At 36.4% G+C, this 12,260-nt stretch overlaps 1 protein-coding gene across 1 annotated transcript in view; it reads left to right on the top strand.

Moving 5' to 3' along the window:
* RASAL2 (RAS protein activator like 2) overlaps positions 1 to 12,260 on the top strand; it is a 236,233-nt gene that overhangs the window by 181,941 nt on the left and 42,032 nt on the right. Inside the window, exons 6-8 of the mRNA XM_083358697.1 lie at positions 5,575 to 5,728; positions 8,025 to 8,123; positions 9,107 to 9,661. Coding sequence (XP_083214823.1) covers positions 5,575 to 5,728; positions 8,025 to 8,123; positions 9,107 to 9,661 — 808 coding nt within the window. The remainder of the gene's footprint in view (positions 1 to 5,574; positions 5,729 to 8,024; positions 8,124 to 9,106; positions 9,662 to 12,260) is intronic.

Raw genomic sequence — 12,260 nt, 5'->3', positions numbered from 1 at the left:
GATGATTTGCCTTTTTATTTTTTTAATTTTTTTGGATGTTCCCTGGGTGTAAAGAGAATGTCTCTTCCTGGCCTTCACTTCTTTATTTTTTGGACTTCCAGAGGTTTTCAAAGAGAGCTTATTGTAGCGGTGCTTAGACTGCAAATTCAAAATGTATATATTTTGAGGGAAATTTTAGGTTTGTACTGTTATTCGCAATTTGAACGGAACAGATTTTACGAAAAATACTTACAGAGGCTTTTCACACTGCATTGGACACTTTTTGTCACTTCTTTTCAAACAAGGTTCATTGTTGTTATCTCTTCTATACTTGTCTGTAAATTGAAACATTTTGACTGTTCAGGAGCTCTAAATTGGAACTGTTGATCTGAGGGGAAAAATAAAACAGTCTCTTCCAATTGCCTACACAGGCTTTTTTAAAACCTAAATTGGTGAACAATGATTTAACATTAAAAAATTCAGGGTAACAGTGTTCGCTTTTTAACTGGCCCTATACTGTACATATGCCTTTTAAAAGCTTGAAAAATTAAAGCAGGGAATGGTCTTATTTGACCTTTAAAAGCACAGGAGTAGTAGCAGGAAAAAAACCTGATAACCCTGGAAAGAAAAGAGAGTGGTTACAAAATATTTCCTACTCTCTTTCTCTTTTCTATAAATACTAATTAATCAAAACTTAAACTTAAAAGTTGAAATGGATAGAACCTCAGTAGAAGAAAATATAACTTTCATGAGAGCCATTGCGTGCTAAAAATTGCAGCAATTATGTCACTAATCCAAACTTTAGACATCATAAGAGAAGAGCTGTATTAGTCTAGGGTGGAGGAGTCTGGTAACACCTTTCTGACTAATCAATGTTATTACAAGCTTTACTACAAGCTGTAACTCCCTTCACTGGATTCATGCAGTGGCCAGACTGATGTAGGATTTAAATTGGAGCGAGGTGAGGAGTGGCTGGGATGGAAGAGAGGGGAAAATAGGTTGATGATACATAATTTGTCTCCCCCTTCTCTTTCATAACCTAAGACTGGTTAGTCAGAAAAGGTGGTACCAGATTCCTTCTAACCCAAACTGTAGAGATTTAATTTCTGAGAATGATGTTGACTCCAGAATAAAGGGGAAATGATAAAGAAATAACTACTTATTTTTAAATATGGTGTCAGAAGATTGCATGAATACATTTTTCATAAAGTTAAATGCAGTTTTTAAAAATGGCCATCAAATTGTGTCAAAAAAAACTTTTGTAGTTGTTGAGTTATTAAACAGCCAGAAAGGGAGAGTATGCAAAAAGGAGACCTACTATCTGGACTCTCCATTTGTAAATAGTAACATAGTTAATATACTGCTCTGCTATTGCAACAACAATATTGTTGGTGTGTGTGTGATAATTCTGCTTCAAACATCTACAAGTTTCTTCTAAAAAAATCCAAACCGGTTTCTAGTGAGCTTGCCTGAAGTTGCAGATCCAACAACTGCTTAAATGTTCATCTCTATTAATCCATCTCTACCTCATCGGTATTATATTTAGCTCTCACTGTGAAGTCTACTTCACAAAGGAGAGTAGCTTTCCTTCTACTTTTCAACATTTACCAAGAATTGGAATATACAGTTAGGAACTTTGAGACTTTTGAATATTCTTCTGGATATTCAAAATGTAGTGTATTTTAAGACTTTATTTATAGGAATCTATTTGATAATAGCACTATGCCCATGATTTAGAAGACGTATTTTGTACCTAATGAATCAATTCATTAAATCATCCACATACTGTTTTTTTATGCTCCACCACAAGCCTGAAAAAGCAGATGTCTGCTTCAATGCATAGAAATGCTCTGCTCACATTTGAAGGGTACAAATCTTTACTTCCTTTTTCACCAGGACTGTACATCTAATCCAGTACAGGTAGTCTTCAATTGACAACCATTCATATAGTGACCACTTAAAGTTACAAGGGCACTGGAGAAAACTGACTTACCACCGGGCCCCTCAGATTTACAAACTTAGCAGCATCCCTTTGGTCACATGATCAAAATTTGGGTGCTTGGCAACTGCTATATATTTATGATGGTTGCAGCATTTCAGGGTCATGTGATTGCTATTTGTCACTTTCCTGGGTACCTTGAAATAAGCAAAATCAATGGGGGAAGCTGGTTTTGCCAAACTACTTTGTGATTCACTTAACAGCTGCAGTGATTCACTTAACCATGACAAAAAAGATAATAAAATTGGGCTTAACAACAGTCACAAAAGAAATTCTGGTCCCAGTTGTGGTTGTAAGTCAAGGACTACTTGTATTATTTCTTCTTAAAACAGGTAGACCTCACTTATCAACTGCATTGCGCAATGAATCATTTGACGTTACTATGTAACATTGCTGAAAAAAATAACTTTGCAATTAAGTCATGCTTTTACAACCTCAATCCTGTGCTCATCATTACATTAGTTCTGTGCCTGACCCATTTTTTTCCTCTCAAAAACCAGAGAGATGGTGTAAACAAGCAATCACTGAAGAGGAAGGGATTGCAAGAGAGTAAGCAGGCATACAAAGGGAAACAAACATTGAAAGGAATGTGCTAGTGCCAGTTATTTGCCTAGCACACTCAGTGCTGGGAGCCCAAAGCACACTAGACAAACAGCCAGTGCTAGCACATTTCAATGTCTATTCACTATTATGTGCCTGCTTACTCTCTTATAATCTCTTACAATCCTTCCCCTATGATGAATTGAAATACAAATATTAATTCCCTTCTTGCTAATTATCCCAGAATCAGGATAAGCATTCCAAAGAACAGGGATGTGGTGGTGAGAGGGGAAGAAAGCTGAAGTAAAATTGTAAGTATACTCATGGTCAGGTGATTTTCTACATAGTGACCGGGTGACTTAGCAATTAACTTGCCAGTCCCAATTGTCGTAAAACGAAGACAACTTTTAACTCCAAAATTTCAGGATTAAATTATTTCTCATAATCTTTATAATGCAAACTTGGTTTACAATGTTATATTTTGATTGTAAATGGTCAACTAACCTTGATAACTGGCAGCATGTCAAGTCAAATAAATAAATAAATAAATAAATAAATAAATAAATAAATAAATAAATAAATAAATAAGCTACCTACTTCATGCTTTGAACTTCCCAACCAGCCATTGTATCTCCCAAATACTACATAAAACATCTACTGTTTCCGAAACCTATATTCTCTCCTTTTAAAATAGTTAAAGACAACTTTTCCTTATCTGTTTATTTTAGCATTGTTGTTCTTCTGAAATAGATTTTGAAATAGCATCAAATGCTTTGTCACAAAAGATGTCTGTCATACTCATTAAAACTACTGTTTTTTAAACTTGGCAACTTTAAAATCGTCTTACAGTTGAAATCCACACATCTTAAAACTGCCAAACATGAAAAACACTGAATTACTCTATGTTCTGTACCTCTATAGCTGATATATTATTGTTTATGAAAGATACCTGGTATTTATTTATGGCTTGGGGATGATGCCATCTGGGTGGCAATTCTCCAGCAGCAATCTTTTTCTTGGTTATAGTTAATTTACTTGCATTGCTTTAGTTTTGATTTTTTATAAGATTCGGAGACTCCATATTTTCACTAACTTTTGGGATTTGGGTAGATTTACAGCATAATAAAGCATTCTTGTAATATCATTTTCCATGATTTAGGTTTGTCTAGATCCTTTTCACTGTATATGTGTATTTGAGAGTGTATTTGTAAGATAATTTTTCATAGGCCAGTGTATCTATATTAATGTTTAGTGCCTAGTACCTAGCTACAATAGGGACGCAGTGGCTCAGTGGGTTAGGACGCTGAGCTTGTCGATCAGAAGGTCGGCAGTTTGGCGGGTCAAATCCCGAGTGCCGCGTAGCAGAGTGAGCGCCTGTTACTCGTCCCAGCTTCTGCCAACCTAGCAGCTCGAAAGCACATAAAAAAATGCAAGTAGAAAAATAGGGACCACTACGGTGGAAAGGTAACAGTGTTCCGTGCGCCTTTGGCATCTAGTCATGCCGGCCACATGACCACGGAGACGTCCTCTGACAAGCGTCCTCTTCGGCTTTGAAATGGAGATGAGCACCGGCCCCTAGAGTTGGAAACGACTAGCACGCATGTGCGGGGGAACCTTTACCTTTACCTTTACTTTACCTAGCTACAGCTAAGCTATTACAAGCAAACTGCAGACATCTACAAATTTCTATTATTGAAATTAGCTTGAATGAATTCTAGCTAAATGGAAACATTTTGGCTTAATCCTACTACCATAAAATAGCGGCTGATGCTTTACTGTGGCCCATACCAGTAAAAGAAATTGCATTCTAGAAATAGCAGGGCATAAGGAATACCAATCGCAAGGCTCACTTTCAGTTTAGTTGATCACAGTAAAGCACAATCAAACCTACAAATGAACTACTATATTAAGAAAAGAAATCATAGCCTGAAGTCAGAAAAGCCATGAATATGGCTCCCAGCAATCCCAACTCTTGTGGTGGTGGTGGTATTTTCAAGTCAGCATAGATTCCTGGCAACTACATGGACAGTCTTTGCAGTTTTCTTGGCAATGTTTTGGAAGTGGTTTGCCACTGACTCTTCCAAAAGTTGTTACCAAATCATAAAATTCTTAATGTGACATGAAAGAATGAAATAAGATCCTGTTTTTTTCTATGTGTGTCATTCCAACTTTCAGGGGATTTTTAAGACTGGCTTCTTAGATGCAATTCAGAGCGTTTTTTTCTGTGTAATTGAAATGCCTTAGGTAGGAAGATGGCTGATCAGGAATGCACCCAAGTAGAGCATGCCAAATTAATATAATGAATATGATTAGTAAGATTATCTTCTTGTGCTATTTGCAAAAAAACAAAAAACACCCTCATAGACTGTGAAACATTTTAGTATAAGATTAATAGATCTGTCATTGTTTCTATCCCGTTTGTATTTTTGGAAAAGGGAATATTAATAGTGGGTGTAGAGGATAATACTGTGCTTGGAAGCTGGTTTGGATGTTTGACTGATTATTGCACTACTTTGACCCCATTATCTTTCAGCCAGCCCTGTTTTGGGGGATTGTTTTTAACATAAAATACAAAAAAGAATATGTCTGTTACTCTATGTTCCTTGGAGAAACAAATAATATTGATACAAAAAACACACAAATCTTTTTTTTCATTTTCAGAGCACCCTTTGCATTATTTTTAGAGGAATCTACTGGATAGGTAGGGGAAGGAAGAGAAATTGCACAGCTCTATAAATGTAACATTTTCACGTAGAGAATAAAAAAATATACAGCCTTCAGAAGTTACTAGTAGGATTTTGGCTTCTGTGAAACATACTGTATAGAAAAACATTTGAACCATTCACCAACAATTCAGAATACAAAATTTTAAAACAAAAATTGTTTTATGTTTCTGAATTTTCTAAATGTTGACTGGCATCTGTTAGAGGTTCCATTTTCCCAACCAATATTTGGAATGAGGCAAACCTTAAAAGATGCTTTTAAATTTTAATTTTGTTAAATCACCTCCATTTTTTCCAGATGTCTTATTTCCAGCTCCTACTGTCTTTATACAGGTCCCCTGGCTTGTCAAAGCTGAAACAATCATTTTCCCATGAATCTTTGCTGAGTCCAGGAGGTCCTATTGAGACTTTGGATCTTGGGACTGATGAGAAAGTCTTTGTCATGCCACTTCATAGCAGTATAATTGGACGAAACTTCTGCTTTGAGGTAAATAAATAACAACAAATACAGTGGAAGGCTGATATACAGTATGTGATCTCAGTCATTTTATTCTTTCAATTTTATAAGAATAACCAATTTTGTTTCTTTAGATTTAACATAAGAAGGTTGTGGATTATCCAATGATCAGACGATCTTTATGTACATGAGATAACTGGTATCAGTTATTGAACAGAAATGAACACTCAGTTATTTTTCAGTCTTAAGAAAACATTTTAGCGAGTGACTAAGAGAAGCAACAAGGAACTAGGAAATTTCTTACTGGGCCATTGTCAACTGATGGAGAATTGTGTCACAGTTGGGCATGTTAGCAATGCAGCATCAGATAAGGAATTTATTTTCATGTTTTGATTATATCAGTGAAGATTAATGGTCATCTGGTTAGCTTACCTTGATTTATGATTGCTTTTTGCAGTCTTTACTGGTGTATGCTTGCAAAATTTAACAAGTGTTTGTCCAACAGCATCTGCAACATATCACAAATGAGCTAATCTTGTGTATTCACTTTTCCTTTCCCGTCCCCCAAATTTATTGGAGGCAGCTGAAGCACAACTTAATGTTTTTCTCCTCTGCCTGGATGCTTGTTTCCTTTCCTTAATGCTTTTTATGCTGCAACATCACCATCCCAGATTCAAAAACCTAGTAATTAAGAATAAATGGTCAACATTTTAGGTAGAAAGAGAGCATCTTTGCCATTAAAAGAGAGCCATGTTTGCCATTAAAAAAAGCGGGGGGGAGAATGATTATTTTGATGTATGACTCAATGACTGCTTCCAGTATCCTTCAAAACCAGTTTTTCTAGACCACAAATTGAGAATAATTGGCTTTGATATTTAATATATTCAAGAGCTTTTCAACTAATTTCCTTAATACATTTTTTCAAAATATTTTTCCTCCTTCGGTATTCTTAATGCGAAAAATGAAATAATAAGTTTTCCATTTAGATAACTGAATTTGGGATGTATTTAAATATATATTGAGCTAAATCACAATGTTATTGATTTAATATGGAAACTACACAGATATGCATAAATACACATTGATGGAAAATCAAAGATCTTTTCCTGGTTGTCATGGAAATTGCCTAGCAGATGTGTTCCTTTCAGGGAAGCCAGAAAAATTGCAGTATACTTTTTATCGATTTTCATTCAGTACAATACCGTAAAAACTTTTTCTAGTTTAAATACAATGGGTTAGGTGACAAACCTAGATTTATCTTTCATGGGAAGTGGCTCTCTCACAAAGACCAAAGAGCATTTAAATATAATTAATAATTTAAACAGTCATATTTTAGCAGTTCTCTCCAGTATGATGTTTCAGATTTCATAGTAACCAGATTATAGTCTTGCTATGGATTAACCTAGACCTAAACCTTATTAAGGGGAATGTCAATTAATGAAAAAAAATTAGCATCATATTTAATGCAATCCTATATTATATAGAATTCCCATGTTTTCCTTTTCAAACTTGTTCATTATTCTTATTTTCATTGCTTTCCATCTCTTTTAGTACCAAATTCAGATCTTATCCTTTTTCTGTAAAATAGAACACATACTTTTTATAAGCAAATATAACTGTTTATAGGCTGTGCATCACTTTGGATTCAAAAGAGAAAAAGTGCTTTAGAACACAGGAGGGCAGACACATATCCTCTTTCGGTAATGCTTGAATCTATCCTTCCTGTTATACCGTATCTACAGAATCCCTGGAGAGACATCTAGTAATTGATTTAAGAAGTTGCCAGTCAGTGTTACATGAGGCCTGATGTGGAGTCAAAGTACTTTTTTCTCTCTTTAAATCTGAAGCACTTTACAGCCTTATTAGATATAGCTTCAAATTGGAAAATAGAAATAAAAAATGATTCTGCAATAATGATAAAAATATTGCTTAGAAAACTTTTGATTTGTGACTAACATTGCTATAAACTATAAAAAGCAGTTATTTAAAATGTCTCTCAATGCTTTTTATTATTTTATAGGTAAATTTATTAATTTAATCATCCTTACAGGCTAAATTTCCATTTGAAAGCTGTACTCTCCAAGTTGGGAGGATTTGGTGAACATTTCAGCCACAATTAATAGATTTCAAACTAGATCATAATGTTTCTGACACTTGAAGCTTTGTAATACCCCAGTGTGTCAACATAATCAATGTATTAGTATTCTGTTTAAATTTCCTCGTTAAGCTACTATGTTATAAAGTATTAAGGTATCTCTGCTGTTTCTTTTCACGCAACTACAATCTCAGCTGTAAGCTTAACTTGACTTTCTGTAATATGTTCTAGATATCTTGTTCCACTTATAGTAAATGCTTCAGTTGCACTTCTGCTACTGAAAGAGACGTCTGGATGGAGAATATACGGAGGGCACTCCAGCCTAACAAGGTATAGTGTAAAATGCAACCTCAGAAAAGCATCAATTGGAAAATGCATCCTCATTAGTAGCTGGGGATATCAGTCCCTTCCTCAAACAAGTATAGCCTTCTAAGTAGATTTGTGGCATCAAATTAGCTGCCTCAGAAAGAAAACTGCTTAATAAACCTCATTTAGACTTTGTTGATCAAAAAGTATGATAGATTACACCTTTAACTTGTAAATATGTCATGTCATTGATTTTATTGTTCAAAGTACTTTGGGGAAATGATTGAAATTATTTGTGTGTATGTCTGTGTGTATCAGTGCAGATTTAGAATCTATCACATTATGAAACTGTTCCTAATTGCTGGCCATCGTTGCCAATTTCAGTGTTTAATATATTAATGCCAAACACGACCATCTACTTTCTTCCAAGTGGACTTGGGAATACTCTTATACATGATTTATAATAGGAGAGACAGAGGTGCTGACCTTGTTTAACTCTCTGGAATTTCACAGTATTTGTCAATGCGAATAGTTATAATATGCTTCAGAACTTGCTTCTCTAGAAACTGGGAGGAGGGTTGCCAAACAACCATTACTTCTCCAAATGGTTTTGGATTACCATCCTGTCATTTCTGATCATTGGGAGATTTTAGCTTTAAAAAACCCTGAAAGATGACCTTCCTAATATACAAGGTGCTAGGTGAGGTCATTCTGGAAGAGGCACACAGTTGCCAAAAGGCACCTTGAGGTGATGGCTTCCCAATATCTCAACAAGACTCAAAGGTATTCTCCACCAACCCAAGTGAACTTTCTAAATTCTAAATTCTATTATTTCCTATTCCTCTTTATCAATAGAAGGATAATCCTTTATGAATGATTGTTGCCTGAAAAAACAACTAACAGAGAATAATCTGAAACTTAATACAGATTTAAAAATATAATATGGCTATGAACCACATAGAATAAACATTCTTTGTGATAAGTAAACCAAGTGCTTTTGTCTCCAGGATAATTGCCGACGAAATGAGAACTTGTTACGTCTTTGGATCATTGAAGCCAAAGGTTTGGCCCCGAAGAAGAAGTATTTCTGTGAAATATGTCTGGATGAAATATTAGTCGCCCGTACTACCAGTAAATCAAAATCTGACAATATTTTCTGGGGTGAACAGTTTGAGTTCTCTAGCCTTCCACCCACCTATCACATTACAGTCCACATCTATAAGGACACTGAAAAGAGAAAGAAAAACTTTAAGAATAATTATATTGGTCTGGTCAGCATTCCCATAGCTACTGTAACCGGTCGACAGTTTGTGGAAAAGTGGTACACCATCAGCACTCCCACAGTCAATAAGGGGAAGTCTGGTGTGCCATCCATCCGGATCAAGTCACGGTACCAGACCATCGTCGTCCTTCCTATGGAAAAATATAAAGAGTTTGCTGAATTTGTAACTAACAATTATACCGAATTATGCTCTGTTTTGGAACCAGTGATAAGTGTCAGAGACAAAGAGGAGATGGCCTGTGCTATGGTGCACATTCTTCAGAGCACTGGCAGAGCAAAGGTAAGAATATGCAGAACCACTACTCCCTTTGTCGGAGTAACCAACAGACACTCCAAAAGCTACTTATGGCTGTTTTTCAAAGTTGCAATGGCCTCACCACGATCTCCTTTATGATCGCATGATCACATTTTGGGCACTTGGCAACCAGCTCACCTTTATGGCCATTTGCAACATCCCATGGTCACATGATTGTAATTTGTGATTTTTTTTTTGCCAGTTGCCATGTTTACTTCATATATATATATATATATATATATATATATATGTGTGTGTGTGTGTGTGTGTGTGTGTGTGTGTGTGTGTGTGTGTGTCTGTCTGTCTGTCTGTCTGTCTGTCTGTCTGTCTGTCTGTCTGTGTCAAATGCTTGCTAACTATTTTTAGATTACCTTGCTAGGTAATCTAGATTACCAAACATGGGACAAATCTTTATTTCCTGTGTCAGCCTATCCTGAAGGCCATCGACAGGCAGTCACACCGGTGACAGCTCATATTTGTGTAAATTTTAAATTGGCTAACAAAGAATTATATATATATATATATATATATATATATATATATATATATATATATATATATATATATATGTATGTATATTCAATTTATATACCGCCCTTCTCCCGTAGGACTCAGGGCGGTTCACAAGGTATTTTAAAAAAACAGATACAACAATTACAAAAATCTTAAAATCAATTAAAAGAATTATATAAACCTTGCAATAAAACCCCAGTTAAAAACAGTTAAAATCCCAATTAATATGCTCAGACCAGGCCAGAGAGCTCAAAGAGCCAGGTCTTCAGGTCCCGGCGGAATGAACGAAGGTCAGGGGCAGTCCTAAGCTCTACAGGCAGCTGATTCCAAAGGGCAGGTGCATCCACAGAGAAGGTCCTCCCCCTGGGTATTGTCTGCCGGCAATCTTTTACTGGTGGTACCCTGAGAAGACCCTCCCTGTGGGAGCACACAGGACGAAGGGAGCTTGATGCCGGCAGCAGGTGTTCCCTCAGATATCCCGGACCCAAGCTATTTAGGGCTTTATATATATAAACGTTGCCCTGATACCTCCAATTCTACGTGGGGAAAAACCCGAATGACCAAAGATCTACATACAAACACCCGCGAAAACCTCAGAAAACACACACACACACACACACACACACACATATATATATATATAGGAAAAAAATGTTTTGTTTAATTACCATGGTGTTCACTTAATAATTGCCACTTTTTTCTTGGTTTTGTCACACGATGCCTCAATTTATGATTGCAGCAACTAATGACCCTAATAACAGGCTCAATTATGGTCATCAGTCAAGGGCTACCTGTATTTCTATCCTTTTTTCTAACTGTCTGCTCAGTACCTTATAGATTAATTTATGGCCCTCAGATTAGCAAGCTCAGAAAACAAACCCCTACCAAAAGATTAGTATCTGTTTTGATTCAGTGCCTATTTTGAATTGTGGGTCCAGCAGAAATAATTTTTAAGCATTTGTAGTGAGATGCAGAGCTCTTCAGATTCCACCTCCACCCCTCAACATCCTTTTTTTCCTGGTGCCACAACCTCTTTTGGGGCCAGTTATGAACTTAGATTATGCATGTGTCTTTTACTTCTTTAGATATGCTGCACTTTATTTGGAAATGAGAGAACATTCCTCTTCTGGAGGGTAAAATAGAGCCCATCGTTTCAAGTTTCCTCTCAGGTTTGAGTTGTATGGGCAAACCTCTGAAGGACAGTCTTAAACAGGGCATAGTTCTTAAAAATAATCCTCAAAGAGCAGAATACCCTGTAAACCGCCCTGAGTCCTCCGGGAAAGGGCGGTATATAAATGTAATAAAATAAATAAATAAATAAATAAATAAATAAATAAATATACAGAGTAACATTTTACTAGAGACAATGTGAAACCATGTTTGTCTTTTTATGGCACTCGCCTTTGATTCCTAAAAGAAGATTTGTTTCTTTTTCCAGAGAGCTTGTGGTAAAATGTTTATTCTCCCAAAAGCTTTGTGAGAAAGGATAGGTTGACAGAGAGATGTCCCAAAGTTTATAGTGAAGCTAAGGGAGATTTTAGTCTAAACTTCCCTGCTGTAAAACCAATTTTCTATTATGCCACATTAACACAAGTGTACCGTGTTCAAGAGGGACGCGGTGGCTCAGTGGGTTAGGACGCTGAGCTTGTCGATCAGAAGGTCGGCAGTATGGCGGGTCAAATCCCGAGTGCCGCGTAACAGAGTGAGCACCTGTTACTCGTCCCAGCTTCTGCCAACCTAGCAGTTCGAAAACACGTAAAAAATGCAAGTAGAAAAATAGGGACCACTACAGTGGGAAGGTAACAGCATTCCGTGCACCTTTGGCGTCTAGTCATGCCGGCCACATGACCACGGAGACGTCCTCAGACAAGCGCTGGCTCTTTCGCTTTGAAACGGAGATGAGCACTGTCCCCTAGAGTTGGAAATGACTAGCACGCATGTCCGGGGGAACCTTTACCTTTACCCTGTTCAAACACTTCTTCTAGATTGCAATTCGTGCTTTCAGGATAGATTGATATGGCCATGTTTAGCCCAAGAAGCAAAAGAGAAATAAATGAGAAAAAAAGATAGT

The sequence above is a fragment of the Vipera ursinii genome (assembly GCF_947247035.1).
Source record: "Vipera ursinii genome assembly, chromosome: 3".
Taxonomy (NCBI): Eukaryota; Metazoa; Chordata; class Lepidosauria; order Squamata; family Viperidae; genus Vipera; species Vipera ursinii.
The sequence above is the reverse complement of the archived record's forward strand: the minus strand, read 5'-3'. Positions and strand labels throughout refer to the sequence as shown.